This window comes from Phragmites australis, chromosome 22, assembly GCF_958298935.1.
Source record: "Phragmites australis chromosome 22, lpPhrAust1.1, whole genome shotgun sequence".
NCBI lineage: Eukaryota > Viridiplantae > Streptophyta > Magnoliopsida > Poales > Poaceae > Phragmites > Phragmites australis.
Window position 1 is genome coordinate 13,241,532 of NC_084942.1, and position 15,231 is coordinate 13,256,762.

The 15,231-nt window shown below is 41.0% G+C and overlaps 1 protein-coding gene across 1 annotated transcript; it reads left to right on the forward strand.

Annotated features, from left to right (window-relative positions):
• Nucleotides 1-518: 518 nt before the first annotated feature.
• On the forward strand, nucleotides 519-13,740 carry LOC133904411 (protein transport protein SEC24 B-like). The gene is made up of 24 exons (XM_062345915.1): nucleotides 519-1,551; nucleotides 2,419-2,664; nucleotides 2,791-2,865; nucleotides 2,940-3,038; nucleotides 4,527-4,638; nucleotides 4,936-5,063; nucleotides 5,387-5,506; nucleotides 5,887-5,967; nucleotides 6,898-6,975; nucleotides 7,127-7,219; nucleotides 7,442-7,496; nucleotides 7,792-7,868; nucleotides 8,021-8,092; nucleotides 8,190-8,273; nucleotides 9,931-10,050; nucleotides 10,138-10,206; nucleotides 10,985-11,062; nucleotides 11,927-12,065; nucleotides 12,177-12,341; nucleotides 12,450-12,595; nucleotides 12,675-12,854; nucleotides 13,025-13,113; nucleotides 13,194-13,225; nucleotides 13,304-13,740. The coding sequence occupies exons 1-24, from the start codon at nucleotides 562-564 to the stop codon at nucleotides 13,408-13,410; spliced, it is 3,435 nt and encodes a 1,144-aa protein (XP_062201899.1). The 5' UTR covers nucleotides 519-561; the 3' UTR covers nucleotides 13,411-13,740.
• The last annotated feature ends 1,491 nt before the right edge of the window (nucleotides 13,741-15,231 follow it).

A 15,231-nucleotide genomic window follows, 5' to 3' on the forward strand; every position in this document is an offset into this window, starting at 1 on the left:
CACAAGTACATCATCAGTTCCACCTAGCACACATAGGAACCGGACAATATTTCTTTCGGAAGGGATCAGATACCATGTTAGGAGGAGTAGAAAAGCTTAAGGCGATTGGTTTCGTTCTATAAGTAGCATCCGGCACTACTATTTATATACAAAATTCGTGGTGGTTTATGGACTAAATCTACGAAAAATAGTTAGGAAAAGAATTAATACCTCAATCTGGAGTGGTCATATTATCTGAAAAGACTATATCAAAATAAACTATATCTGAAAAGTCTACCTCAAAAGTCTATATCTGACAAGGCTATACTGAAAAGGCTAATGTTTTTTAAAAATTAAATACAATTACATTTTCTTTTTGTCAGTTACTCAATAATATTTTCGTTAAACATTTTACTTACTTCATATTAATTTACTAATGTCACATGTGCTTGTTACATCTTACCGGCCCTGCTAAAACAAATCTATTTAAAAAACCAAACTTTAGCATCAATCTATCTATAGAGCGCCCGATGCACCGCTGTCACTGCCCATCCCGACCGACGGGCGGGCCGCACGCACCCGATGTCCGGAAACGCCTCCCTCGGTCGCCTCGAGTTAAAAGGCCTCCCTCTTTCTCTCTCCTCCCTTCCTCAGATCCCGATCTCCCTCCGATCCATGGCGTCCTCGTCCTCGCCGCCGCCGGGCCCCGCGTCGAGGCCGTCGCCGCCGCCATTCGCCACGCAAAACCCTAACCCGGCATCAGGCTCCCTCCCGGCGTCCTTCTCCAATATCCAGATCTCCCGCGCGCCCACGCCCTTCGCCGGCCCCCGAGGGCCGCCACCTGGTAACGGCCCCATCGCGCCCTCGTCGATCCGCGCGCCGCTCCAGGCGCCGCCACCGGGCTCGCGCCCGTTCCCAGGCAGCTCCTCGCCCCCGTCGCAGCCGCCTCTGCCGTTCGCCCGGCCCGCCGCGCCCTTGCAGCAGCAGTCCCCACACCCCTTCGGCGGCCCGCCAGCCGCGCTGGCGTCACAGACGCAGACGCAGACGCAGCTGCCTGCCTTCGGTGGCCCGCCGTCCGATCCGCCGCCGCAGGTGCAGCGGGCGCCATTCAGTGGGCCGCCCTCGGGAATATCGCAGCCGCCGCTGCAGTTCGGTGGGCCGCCCGCGGCGGCGTCTCAGCCACCCCCGTTCGGCGGACCACCTGCGGCGGTATCACAGCTTTCCCCGTTTGGCGGGCCTCATCCGGCAGCAGCACCAGCTCAACCGGCTCCTATGGGCGGGGCGCTGTATTCGGCAGCTCAGCCACCACCATTCGGTGGGCCGCCAGGGGCAATGACTCGAACAGCACCCTCTGGTGGGTTGAGGCCGCCATTTGGGGGGCCACCAGCGCAGTCGCAGCAGGTGCAGTTTGGTGGGCCGACGCAGTTTGGAGGACCAAGACCAGGTTCGCAGACTCTGCCGTTTGGGGCTCAGGCTGCGCCTGTCTCGCAGGCACCACCATTCATGGGGCCTCTAGGAGGGGGTAATGCACAGACGTTTGTGCCTCCGTTGTGGCAGGGCCAGGCGCGACCAGTGAGTGTTTCTTCATATTAAGTTTCATGAAGTGTTCATAATTGAAGAGATTTTACTGTTTTAGTAGGCATATTAAATATTAATAAACCAAGGCTGTGGGCAACTGTAGCACCTTAACTGTTAGTTGTGGTTCGATGTGTTTCAAAGGAAATAATGAGAAAACTATCAATTGGGTTTCCATAGGATAACGAAGACTCTTGCTTTTTCTCTAAGATCATCCGATGCAGAATTTATAGTTCTAGAGGCTGGTGCAGAAGCTTACTGTTCTTGTGGTATGTGTAATTTGTCATGCCTAACTGAAAGATTGTTCTTTCTATTATTTTAGTAACTGTGGATTCCTTTAGGCTTAGGAAGAGTGCCATCCCTAAATTGCAGTTATGGTTCGATCAAGGTGACATTTTTTTGACTTTCGAGGAAATAAGTAGGTTGTCAAAATTGTATTATAGCAAGTAGTATTTCAAGTTTTCAACCCTGGTTGAAATATTTGGTGCTGTATGAATATTCTTGATTGTATTGAGCAGGATGGTTGATTTAAGAAAAGGAAAGCGCTGTAGCTTTTTGATACTTTGTTAAGCAAGTGATGATTTGATCATCTAGGAAGTTAATCATAATGATCACTCTCGTGAAAAGAAATATGATTTTTTGCTTTTTCCCCCTATGGGCGAGACACTAAACACTTGACATAGTTCAATTCTTCTGGTGCTTGAGGCTTATTTATTCTCCTGTGGTGACATCTGTCCAGAGTTATCATCACAAGTTTGATGAAACAAACATTTATGCATATGTTTGGTGGATGTGGCATCTGAAAATTTCCTTAGAACATTGCAATGAATGACCTTAAGGTGATCTTGCTCAATCTATTTACAGGGAGCTGTGCCTGGTGGTATGCAGCCATCTATGAGAATGCCTGGCATGCCTGGTGGCATGCCGCCCAATGCACTTGGCCAAGGGATGCCTCCTGCATCAACACCCACCATGCCATACTCTCCCCATGCTGGAGCCCAGATCTCAACCCCATCCAAAATTGATCCTAATCAAATTCCTCGGCCAGTTCCTGAGTCATCGGTCATCATCTTTGAGACCCGGCAAGGTGGCCAAGCTGCTGTCCCACCGGTATACCTTTAGATATGTAACAATTTATAGATATATCTCTGTTTTGAAAATGTTTGTTCCGGGTGGTTCTGATTGGAACTAAACTACTTGTTATATTCCATCTAAGAGTAGTGCTGTTCATTGTAGGCTGCCTCCAGTGAATTCATCGTGAAGGACACTGGCAATTGCAGCCCCCGATTGATGAGGTGCACCATGAATCAGGTTGGATGATATCTTGTGTTCTCCTTTTGTTAACATTTTTTTTCCTTTCTAAACTGTGTTACATTTGCTATCAGATACCATGTACAGGGGATCTCTTGACAACATCAGGAATGCCACTGGCCTTGTTGGTGCAACCTTTCGCTCTTCCTCATCCATCCGAGGAGCCTATCCAGGTACTTGATTGCATAATATCTATATAAAGAAAATACCTGTTTCAGCAACCATATGACATGACAAAGCAACAAGGAAATAATCTGCATATGATATCTACTGATCTATGCCATCATGCCACATGTAGGTTTCTTCTAAGTAGAAATTCATTTGTGTGTGAATTTTGATCCTTTCACCGTATGTGGCTATTGTTATTAACTTTTATTTCTGGTTGGTGTAGTTGTAAACTGTTGATTTGCATTGCAAATCGTTACTTCTAAATAATGTTCACCTAGATGGTAGACGGATGGTCACCACTAGTGTCTAGGCTGTCTAGACGACCGACTAGACGGTCTAGACGTTTTTTTATTGTGGCACCAAATATGCAAACAAATAGCTATATGTTTACTTCCATACTATATTTTTCAAGTGATATTTGAGGTATACCTTCCAGAGGCAGAAACGCAACTTCAATCTTCCTTTGCATCCTCCAATCAATTTATTAATCATCAATCAATATTCAATAATCATCATAACAATTTGAATTATATGCCTACAAAAGAATATGGTCGGTGGTTGCCAACTTTGCTGGCTGGACGGGCAGATGGCCGGTGGAGAGGACTGCTGTGCGCCTGTGTTGAAGCTGGATCTGAACAACCCGACGGTGGAGAGGAGTGGCGTGTGGGCGCGGATGCTCAGCGACCAGAGCCGTTGGCGCCGTGGCGATTGAGGCCAGAGGGAGCTGAGAGGAGAGGCGGCGGATGAGGAGAGGCCAAATGGATTGGGTACCCCCAGCCCCATCAAACCCTAAACTAATCAGCAGGGCTGTGGGTGTGGACGATTTTTCCCTCCTGCACAGCTGCGCCAAACCACCAAAACATGCCAGCCCCTAGACGTCCGTCTAGACGCCCACATTGCCACCTAAGCATGCCCAGCAACCGTCTAACCATTCCATCTACACTGTCTAGGACCAAGTTTGACCGTCTAGCCATCTAATGCTCATCTGCTGACTGTTTGGTTATTCAGTTACGCTACGTGTTGGTGCAGGCACCTGAAAGTGAGCAGCGTTCTACAATTACCAGTGGATTCCACGTGCCCTTCCTGTGTGCGTCGTTCCCTATGTTATTGACTAAATGATTCTACTATTGCACTTACAATCTTAAATCTCATCACTCTGGTCATACACAACAGTACAATGATGCTCCTGTTAACATATTAATTCACAAACACATGCAGATTTGCAGTTATACATATAGATATAATTTGTTCTTTTTTATGGTTGAAAGTGTGTTTGGATTTGAGTCAATGGGTTGGCAAAACTAACCATGGATTTGTTCATATTGTTAAAAAATTGTGTTCTTAGAAGTGTTTCGTCGACCAATTATGGTGATTTTCAGATTCTGATACAAGCTTCATTATATGCTAGTGTTTTTTAAAAATTCACTGCAGCAGTCCGTTATGGTACATGATTTTATCCCTGCTTTGGTCTTGACACTTCATTCTTATTATAGCTTGTGGATTTTGGAGAGATGGGTCCCATTAGGTGTTCGCGTTGCAAAGCATACATAAATCCTTTCATGAGATTCATTGATCAAGGGAAACAGTTTATATGTAACTTATGTGGTAAGCAATAAAGTTGTAATGCTAGTTTCCTGTTTGTTTGAGCTTCTAATATTTCCATATTTGTTATGTACTTCATATGTAAATTTCGATCATTCTAAAGCCAGATGCTATATTTCCCTTTCCTTTGAAAAGGTCAAGCATCTTTGAAATGCTTATCCCAACTTGGTTCTTTCCCTTCTTTTTTTTTAGATTCTTTATTAATTCTTGGTCTCATATTATAGAATATAGGTCAATTGCTTAGCATATTCGATTTAGGTAATTTTACATTCCATTTAAAAAAATACACTTGTTGTGCAGGATTTAGCAATGGTACTCCGAGGGAGTACTTCTGCAACTTGGGTCCTGATGGTAGGCGACGTGATGCCGATGACAGGCCTGAGTTATGTAGAGGAACAATTGAATTCGTTGCCACCAAGGAATTTCTGGTCTGTTCTTGGTTTCTGAGTTCCTCGGATTTTTTTCTCTGAGCAACATTCATAAAGTGAACTATGTAAAACTTAATGTCTTTATATACATCCATCTTCTCAATGCCCTTTTTTTGTTTTATTGCCATATTCACTGCATTAAATATAGCTTGCATAATAATAATTTTTTCTTACTTGATATATTGGCATGTAAGCAGGATGCTTCTTTGAATTTTGTATTGCATCGGCAAAAATTTCAAATTCTGTTTTGTAGTATGATTCATTGTCTTATTTCACTTTTTGTATAATAATGATTATTATGTTGGAATCTTTATCAATTTCAGGTTCGTGACCCAATGCCTGCTGTATATTTCTTCCTTATTGATGTCTCCATGAATGCTGTACATACTGGTGCAACTGCTGCAGCCTGCAATGCAATTTCCCAGGCTCTTTCAGACCTTCCTGTAAGTTTACATGGTATTTTGTATGCATTGACTACTACAAACAACATGGTAGATGCTGTTAACTGAATCGAGAGAGCAGTTCTAATCAGGGACATCTAAAAAGCTTGATGCTGATGTTTAGACATTTTTGGAGCAAGTTGTGTAATGGTAGTACCCGACCCCAACTTGTAATGGCACTATATCACTAGTCTAGAAACATTTTGGGACCCAACGTTGTGTGAAGTAAATGTGACCTGTCAATATTGTTACTTTTGACTCGATATAATTGTTGACATACTATTTTTTTTCCCGTTAGTTTCTTTACTTTCCTTAACTATTCAGACAAACTGAAACATATTTAGCACTGTGGAGTTGCTGACATTAGTTCTGTGTCTTTGTAGGAAGGCCCTCGAACTATGGTTGGAATTGCTACATTCGATTCTGCTATTCACTTCTACAGCCTTAAACGTGCTCAGCAACAGGTATTTTCTGAACAAGTCTGGTTTAGTATTGCAAGCACTCCATGCATCATACCAATTATTGGGTGTTAGTCAAAATGTGGTAGATTCTCTTACCAGCTGAGTTTTTGACCAGACAAAGGAGAAGCCAACTTCTTGAACCTGCGTTTATTGTGAACATATCCAGCTTCCGAAAGAAGTTCCAATATCATCTTCTGTATTTTGCCTAATTTTCTATTCTGATCTTTTGAGTATTAATGTTCATAAAATCTGGTTAATAAAAGGATACATCTGGTGACACAAGCTAGGCTCAATGATGCAAACCACTTTGGTTCAGGTGTCAAATCAATGTGAAAATTTCCAAAAGAAAAATGTGTAGGTATTTCCAATTTAGTCAACCGCTATATAATCTAAGTTTAGATCCCAGTAGTGGCAGGAGGAACCAAAAAGAGATATATTTGACAACCACAAACTTATTGTTGGGTTCATCACAGTTTTTTGGGGTTTCTCAAGAAATACTAGGACACCCCATTGACAATCGTCTCAATTTTGTTTGGTGTTCTTTGTGTTTATCTGTTGACTGGACAAAAGAATATCAACTGCATAGCTGAAAGATGTTATCTTTATTTTGTGAACTAGTTTCTGAAAGCAATGTTTGATACAATAATCTGGATTCTAAATTTATTGCTTTGATTTGACAGAGTAGATTCCAATTAATTTTTCCTATTCAACTAAGATGTGTTGCTTGAAAGCATTCTATGATGTTTATTGAAATAAACAATATTCTTTTTTAGCTGTCTTGTTTTTTAGTTGCAACCACTGATGCCTCTTTTTGAATGCTGCTTGAGTTTTCTTTCCAAAGAAGCTTTTTAATTTTGAACTATGTCTGACTACTTGGTAGTGTATGGATCTCAAGTGTTCAAACTGCACATTTGATCTCTTTGTACTTTGCAGCCTTTAATGCTTATTGTTCCTGATGTCCAAGATGTGTACACTCCACTTCAAACGGACCTAATTCTCCCAATTTCTGAGGTTTGTACTCACATTTTACGTGAATGACAAATTGGTTCATGTTGTTAGTTTACCAGCTCTTCAAATTTCTGTTTGAAGCTTCAGTACAAGTAGGAAATCTCTCCCTGTATTCTTGACAAAGCTCTAAATACCTTGTTTTTTGAGGCTTTAGTGCCGTGAGAATTTGGAGCAACTACTGGAGAGCATCCCAAACATGTTTGAGAACAACAGGGTTGCTGATTCGGCATTCGGCGCTGCTATGAAGGTAAATAATGCAGTTGCCCTTTTGTGTTATTCCTTTTTGTACATTGTACAAGTTACCTGCTTCACTATTATTACATCAACTTCACTAGTTTCAGTAGAGATTCGTGACATATAGTAACATGTTTTGATTGGGATTGAAATGTAGCACATGCTTTCATAATTTCATTGCCATCTCTATTTGTTTCATTGGACCAGCTGATTCTGATTGTTATGTTGTATCCAGGCAGGTTTTCTAGCTACGAAGTCCACCGGTGGAAAGTTGCTTGTATTTCAGTCAGGTATTTTGATAAATGAACTTGTCTGTTTGAGAGTTGAACGGAACCAAGTTTGTTCCCCTTTTCTCATATCTTGCCAGATTGATTGCCATTCTCTATTTTTTAGCTGCTGGAAGTAGCTTTCCTTGACCTGGAAAACTACTTGATAGCTGATCCTAGACATGAAACTGACGGACTTTAAGCATGGCAAAAATAAAATAGTAAACCTGTTTAGTGCTACAGATTATACATTATTACTTTCTAGTGTCTCAATAGAAAAAAGAAAGGTCATTAACAGTGTATTATTGGCACTTTGCAGTGCTACCATCGGTTGGAATTGGTTCATTGTCTGCTAGGGAAGCTGAAGGTAGATCAAATATTTCCACTGCAGATAAGGTATGATTCATTTCCTAGGTGTTATTTTGCATATCTACATGTAATGCATATTCATATTTGCCAGGTCACATACATTTCTTCGTCAATGTTGCACCTTGTTTTATTGTACTCTTCTCAAGTGATCTGTTGCAATATTTTTGTGTGTTCTCCAGGAAGCACATAAGCTCCTGCAGCCTGTTGATAAGACTCTCAAGGCAATGGCACTAGAATTTGCTGAGTACCAAGTGAGAAACATTAGTTTTTATGTTGTTTGAGAATTTCAATTTTTCTGTAATATTTAAATAAATGAATAACATTTACAAATGTTTTTCGTTTTATCAGGTTTGTGTAGATGTGTTCCTTACCACACAGTCATATGTAGACATTGCTTCAATATCAGTTGTTCCCAATACCACTAGTGGCCGGGTATGACTCTATTCAACTATTGCCCTAGATTGCTGAAGAATATTGAATTCTTGATCTTGTAACTCTGCAAGACTGCAACATGCTAGAGCTATAAATAGTTCGGGCTAGATGTAATGATGCTTGGATCACTAGGGGTAAACACTGCTAGGAAGAAAGCCAGGTGTTGTCGGCTCGGTTGGGACAAGAGGAGACTATAGATGATCATGACTTGTTAGTTTCTAGCTTAGTTATATTAGCATGCGGCTCCTCTTTTCTAGGTGTTGAGCCTCCAAACAACTCAATATGATCTTTCCTTTCAAGAAATATAACAATTCTAATAGATAATATCGAATCCTTACAATAACTTATAGCTAAGAAGTAATAGCCTGCTCTAGGTTGCCAAATGCTGCAGTAACCACTGCACATAGCATTAGATTATTGCTGGGCATAAAAAGAGTAAATATGTGAAAAATCCTTGCTGTTGCACATGCATAACTAATTAATTATTATTAAAATATATTTGATCAGTTTTGGCTATGTTTTTGGGCATGCAACCGTGGTGGGAAAGTTTTGTCAACATTTTAAATGTTGCCTTCAGTTCCATATTTGCAAACTAGCATTTTGGTTTTTGTCGTTTTTTGGAATATCATCTGTGTATCTTGATAAAATGGAAACATCAAACACATCATAGTTATTACGGCGGTGTGGCAATGTGCGGCGACCCACCACCTTAATGCATTTATATCACTTATGGCGAGCGGTGTGACGATGCCATACATCACCTGTTCACCCTTGCTGTCGGACTGAGTCCACCCGTTCACGTGGAAGCAACCCACTCCATGTCACTCAAGCACAGCAAGCCCATCGAGCCCATGTAGCACTCACTACTCCCATGCCCTAATGCCAACAACACCAGGCAGCCGCCGCATTACTTCCTCTCTCCCCCTCTGTTCCTCCCTCCCCCCTCTCAACACATCCGTTCGATCCGTGTCGTTTCGAAAGAATCTGCCTATGGATCAACGGGCTAGGGTTTTGATGGAACTCCTGGAGACATTCGAGGTGGCCAAAAAGGCGGCCGGGGAGGACGATTCGCCGGAGGCCGAACGGCGCCTCGATGTGCTCTGGCGACTGCGTGACATCCGCGTCAACACCGATGTTCTCGTCTCCACGTAGGTGAGCGGCAGCCCCGGTTCAATTTTCTTTGTTGCAAGGAAATCCGTTGGTGTCCTCTCGTGCTGTTTCCGGTCGATGCATGTGGTGGCAGCATTCAAGTTGTGGTGCCCCCTATGGCGCCCACCACACCGCGTTACGTCGCCTTACGGCGACGCCACACTGATATGGCGGATGACATACACGCCCGCGCCGTGGTGTTGCTGTGGCGAGATGCAATTCATCGCCACGACACTATATTGCCACTATGGTGACTTTGACAGTTTCAGCTACCATACAACGCTTACTGTGTCATTTAAGGAGTTTGTTTGGGTATTGTGTTACACATTGAATATGTATGTTTCTAAATTATGAGCTATGAGGTAACTTGTGCGTTATTTATTGAATTCACTACACACACCTAAGTTCTTCATATCATAGCTTCTCATCTCTGTATCAGATTCTTAAAAATAACCTCTCTACTTATTTCTGTGTTGTTTGATCCTAATACTTTTCCTTAACTCTGCAGGTTTACTACTATTATCCATTTTCTGCTCTTTCTGATCCAGCCAAACTCTTCAATGATCTCAGATGGAATATTAGTAGACCCCAGGGCTTTGAGGCTGTCATGCGTGTCAGGTGCAGTCAGGTGAGCATATGTCAAACACTTTTTTACCCTTCATACTGTAGTGTGATAGTAACTTCATTTTCATTTCTTTTTTGAATGTGCCATTAGGGGCTTCAAGTTCAGGACTATTTTGGCAATTTTTGCAAGCGTGTTCCTACTGATATTGATCTTCCCGCGGTGAGTAATTAGGATTGATGCCTGATCTAATGCAGTTTCAGGCTTAATTGTTTGTGTTCATATTCTACTTGTGGGCACACATGTTGTGCAGGTTACACGAACAATACATAGCTTTGTTATGTTGCATTCAATGTTGCTGTCTTTGTTGTAGTATTGGAGGAACTGCTCCTTGGTCTCTGAAACAGTTGGCTACTGGTGTTGTAGAGTAATGCTGAACACATGTATATCAAGGGTTGCCACATCCAAGATATCAATGCTCCTATTTACTTGAATTGTATCCATGGTTAGCCTTGCTCATTTCAGTGCTTATGTTCTTAGGGGAAATGGTTTCATTAGATATGCACATCTAATGCTGCTGCGTAGGGGGTGGTTCTTAGGGCAAACGTTTTCAGATGATAAATTAGTGGCTTGAAATTATGGAGCCGGAATCATGTGATATTTTGCTACAGCTGCTGTTGATTTTATAATAGATCATTTTGAAGGTTACGGAGATAACAAAACTTGAAAAAAATGATAAGCACAACAAACAACTGTTCACTGGAGCCATCATGATACTGGACTGACTAGTCAATGCAATGCCTGTGGATTTAACAACAAAATCTGTAAATGTAACACTGGTGGGGATGCGATGGTTCTTACAAACACAAATCATCTAAAGTTTCATTTTCCTTTGCCACGACATTCTTTAGCTGTTTCACTTTCTTACCGATCCATGTCAAACGTGACAGATCTGCTAAAATAATAAACCGTGTATTCTTAAGACACTCTTTTGCTGCAGATTGACTCGGACAAAACCATAATGGTTACCTTTAAGCACGACGACAAATTGCAGGAAAATTCAGAATGCTCTTTCCAGGTAATATGGATTATGTCAAAAATCAGTTTTGTTGCTTGACTGAATTTGATTATGGTCTCAGTATCATCCTAAGGCTACAGCATTAAGTATTTCGGATCACTAATTCTTCAAACAGTTTAAAATATTTGATGAGAGCCTACTTCATTGTCTTGTTTTATTTGGAGTTTTTTTAACTCCTACATGTATCATCCAGAACAATGCTCCAATGTTGTCATGGTTGAGCAATCTGGGCTCATACCAGATACCACTTGCTGGGTGGTACCAGTTATGGCTGGTCATTGACTTATGTGGTCCCTTACTATACTCACACAAAAAGGGGAATCGTGGTCCTTTTTATGCTTGGGGCATGCTTGTTAGCTAGGATTTGGTTTGTGCCTAAATTATGTAGACTGATCAAGATTGAAGTTCAACCTCTTTTTATTTCTTAAGATATGGTTCAATACTATGTGGAATGGCAGCCCTACCCTAAAAATGATGTTTGGCTGTTATCCTGGTATACTAAAAGCAGGGCCAATTCCCCAGTATATATGGTTAGTTGGTTACTTTCTGCTGTCAGCGGTTTCCCAAACCTTATCTTTGCTCAATATTTTGGAAGTCGTTCTCCTTCAGATTCTTTATGTCTGGTGTAAATGCATACCACATATTATACAGTATTTAGTATTTACCATGCATATCATGTCTACAAAGTCAAAACTGATGATTTTTCCCCTCAGTTTTGAACCTCATTAAGGCTAATTTTCTCTATCTGAGCCATTTCTATTGGATCAATTACTATGACCTATTACTTGTATTATCAGTTCATCAGTAATAGAATGGAAGGAGTATCAATCATTATATTGACATGTCATTTGTGTGCATCTTCAGTGTGCACTGCTTTACACAACAGTGTTTGGGCAAAGAAGGATACGGGTGATAAACCTCTCGCTTTCATGCACAAATATGCTTAGCAACCTTTTCCGATATGCTGATCTGGAAACGCAATTCACATATGTTGTAAAGCAAGGTAAATCGACTCAATAAACTGATCCATTGAGCAAAAAAAGTAAAGCAGTTCTTATAAATTCTCAAGTATCATATGAAAAATGTTGTAGACTGACTTATTTTGCATACATAGCTGCAAATGGCGTCCAATCAACTCCTCTATCTCAAGTTAGGGACCAAGTAACAAGTACATGTATCAATATCCTCCAGTCCTACCGAAAGTATTGTGCATCTGTAAGTTCTTCTGGGCAGTTGATTCTTCCAGAGGCTCTGAAACTTCTGCCGTTGTATACTCTAGGTATGATTAGTTTCTATCTAGTTCCATCTAGTTTACTATTCGTTAAATCTTTAATCCACTTCTGAGCATATCTGAACTTCACTAATCATTCTTATTTGATCTCTTCAGCATTAACTAAAAGCGTAGGATTGCGCAATGATGGGAGATTGGATGATCGGTCCTATTGGGCCTCTATTGTCTCTTCAATTTCTGTGTTACTAGCTGTTCCATTGGTGTTTCCTAGGATGATTGCCTTCCACGATCTTACATCAAGGGTAGGAGTCGATTTTTTCTACCATTTCACATCAAGTCTTAGGAATTAGTAATGATTTTTGAGCTACAACTTTTCTGCAGCATGATGATGATTCCCTTATTCCGACTCCCCTTACACTCAATAGTGAGAATATACATGATGATGGAGTTTATTTGTTGGAAAATGGTGAGGACGGTTTTATTTATGTAGGAAATTCAGTAAACCCCGTCACCCTCGAGCAAATATTCGGTGTTTCATCTTTGGCCGGAGTATCAAATCAGGTTAGTATTGTACTTCCTGTTCTATCTTCATTTATCTCCGTTTACCTGATGGATCTTTAATGTTATTCTACATTTGGATCATAGCCCAGAGGATTATTTGTAACACGCTTTTTCAACTAAAAAAAAAACCATTTTGTAAATAAAGTTGACAATTAACTGACTTCTTTCAGTTGGCACTGGAGCAAGTTGACAATGAACTCTCTAGGAAAGTAAATGAAGTGGTGAATGAAATAAGGCGTCAGAGATGCTCTTACTTGAGGTACTATCTGCGAGTTCTCAACTATGTTGATAATACACCTCTTGATTCCAATACTTGACATTCCGAAATTGTTTTTGCAGATTGAGACTGTGCAAAAAGGGTGACCCATCTGGTTAGTCTTACAATTTTCTTAACCTTGGAGCCTTTTTTTATATTTCTGTTACTCTTAACACGGCCGTTGCCTCTGCAGGAGATTTTTTCCGTTCACTATTGGTTGAGGACAAGGCACCGGGTGGCCTTTCCTATGTTGAGTTCCTTGTTCACGTTCACAGGCAAATCCAAAGCAAGATGACCTGAGGTGACCCACCTCATTGTTGTAATATTTTGGTCGGTAGGAGCCCAGAAGTTGATTCCCTTACGAGAATACAACAAAATGAATGAACCAAGGGACCCTCTGAAGCGCAACCTAATTCGCACTTGGGAGGGTCGCTGAAGAATTGAGAGGATTCTGCAACCTCTTACAGCGTCAATTTTTGGCTTAGGCGATATATGTTTCTGTACAGAGATGAGTGAGATCTCCCTGTCTTAGATTGTGAAAGTATTTATTTTTCTTATGAACAGCGGCTGTATTTTGTCGAGAGGAAGCCTAAAGGGTAATTGGGCAAATAATGTTGTATGGTTCCCGTTGCTGTGCGAGTCATTGTGTTGTAGTAGATGCACATAAAGTAAACGATTCACAAGGGGCCGGTTCACAAGGGGCAGGTGAATATCATATGGTCCACAAATTATTTATTTAAAAAGCCACATTGGTACTTAAAATAATGAAGCTGCCAACCAGAAGCATTGAAAAGATTCTGCCGCCTTTATTCTGTTTTGCTACCTGATTCTTCTAATGATTGTTAATGCTGATGTCATAAATATGATTTTAAATAATATTATTTTATTGGAAAATTAGAAAATATTAGCTAAAATAAAATTTTAGCAAAAATAGGTGTCTGTTGTCACTTGTGCTGATAGCTGATGTGACAATGGGGGTGGGGAGTCTGTTGGCACACGTGGTTGGTCGATAGGGTCTATCGATGTGTCGATAGGTTTGTTGGTAATCGGTATGCTAATAGGTCTATTGGCACAGTGATTGGCGATATGTCTTGGTACATCAAGGGCCGATAGGTGCATTTTATTTAATGTACTAAGAATTTTGTATTTAACTATTTTTTAAAAATATTTTAATAGAAAACTGCAATGAAATACGACATGAGGGCATAATATTTAAAAGATAAATTATCCGACAAGAACAAATGAATACAATTTAATTTGTGCAAACCACGGATGGGCCACATGGGAACTTTAACAACGATAATGATATGTACCGCACAATTTTCATACAAACCTAGACATGTATCGACTATGAACTAATATGTCTTATGGGATTTAAATAAGCCGATTATTACTGACATAAACCATAGATAGGTCACGTGCCGACTCTAACAACGATAATGGCATGTATGGTATATTTTTCTTACAAACCTAGACATGTATCAACTATGAATCTAACATGTCTTAGCGGATTTAAGCAAATCGATTATTATTGATGCAAACCGTAGACGGACCACATAACGACTCTAATAGCAACAATGGCATGTATGGTACAGTTTTCATACTAACCTAGACATGCACTGACTCTAAACCTAACATGCCTTAGAGAATTTAAACTAGCTGATTGCTACCGACACTCTACTGAGTGCAACAAGGGGTACTTTCTATTCCTCGCTACCTTTGGTCTAGCTTCATGAGCCTGACATGCCCTCTCGCGCTTTGTCCATATCCGCCTAACGCGCCTCCTCATTCTAGTGGTTCTCCTTCTCTCTCAGCTTTCGTTCTTCCTCATATATGCGTTTGCGTTTAGCCTCTCTCCTCCCGTCTACTCTATTTCACGAAATCGTTCACATGTCGTCCGGTGCTGCTCATTCAAGAGGAACATATTTCCTAGACTATGTTCAATATCCAACTACTGTACGAAGTCACATAACGGTGGCGGAGGCTAGCAACGAAGAACAAAATTGTCAGCGGTAAATGACAAATAGTTGTAATATAGTTCTACCAGATATGTGTACTTGGCCACGATAACCACCATGGTTGCTGTCCTCCTATGGGTTGTACTTGTAGTTGGAGCACATG

Excerpts from the sequence above, each read along its gene's own strand:
- LOC133904411 (XM_062345915.1), top strand. The coding sequence starts at position 562 with ATGTCCGGAAACGCCTCCCTCGGTCGCCTCGAGTTAAAAGGCCTCCCT. Across the intron at positions 4,639-4,935 it reads GTTTATATGTAACTTATGTG|GATTTAGCAATGGTACTCCG; the intron begins GTAAGCAATAAA and ends CTTGTTGTGCAG. Across the intron at positions 11,063-11,926 it reads ATTCAGAATGCTCTTTCCAG|TGTGCACTGCTTTACACAAC; the intron begins GTAATATGGATT and ends GTGCATCTTCAG.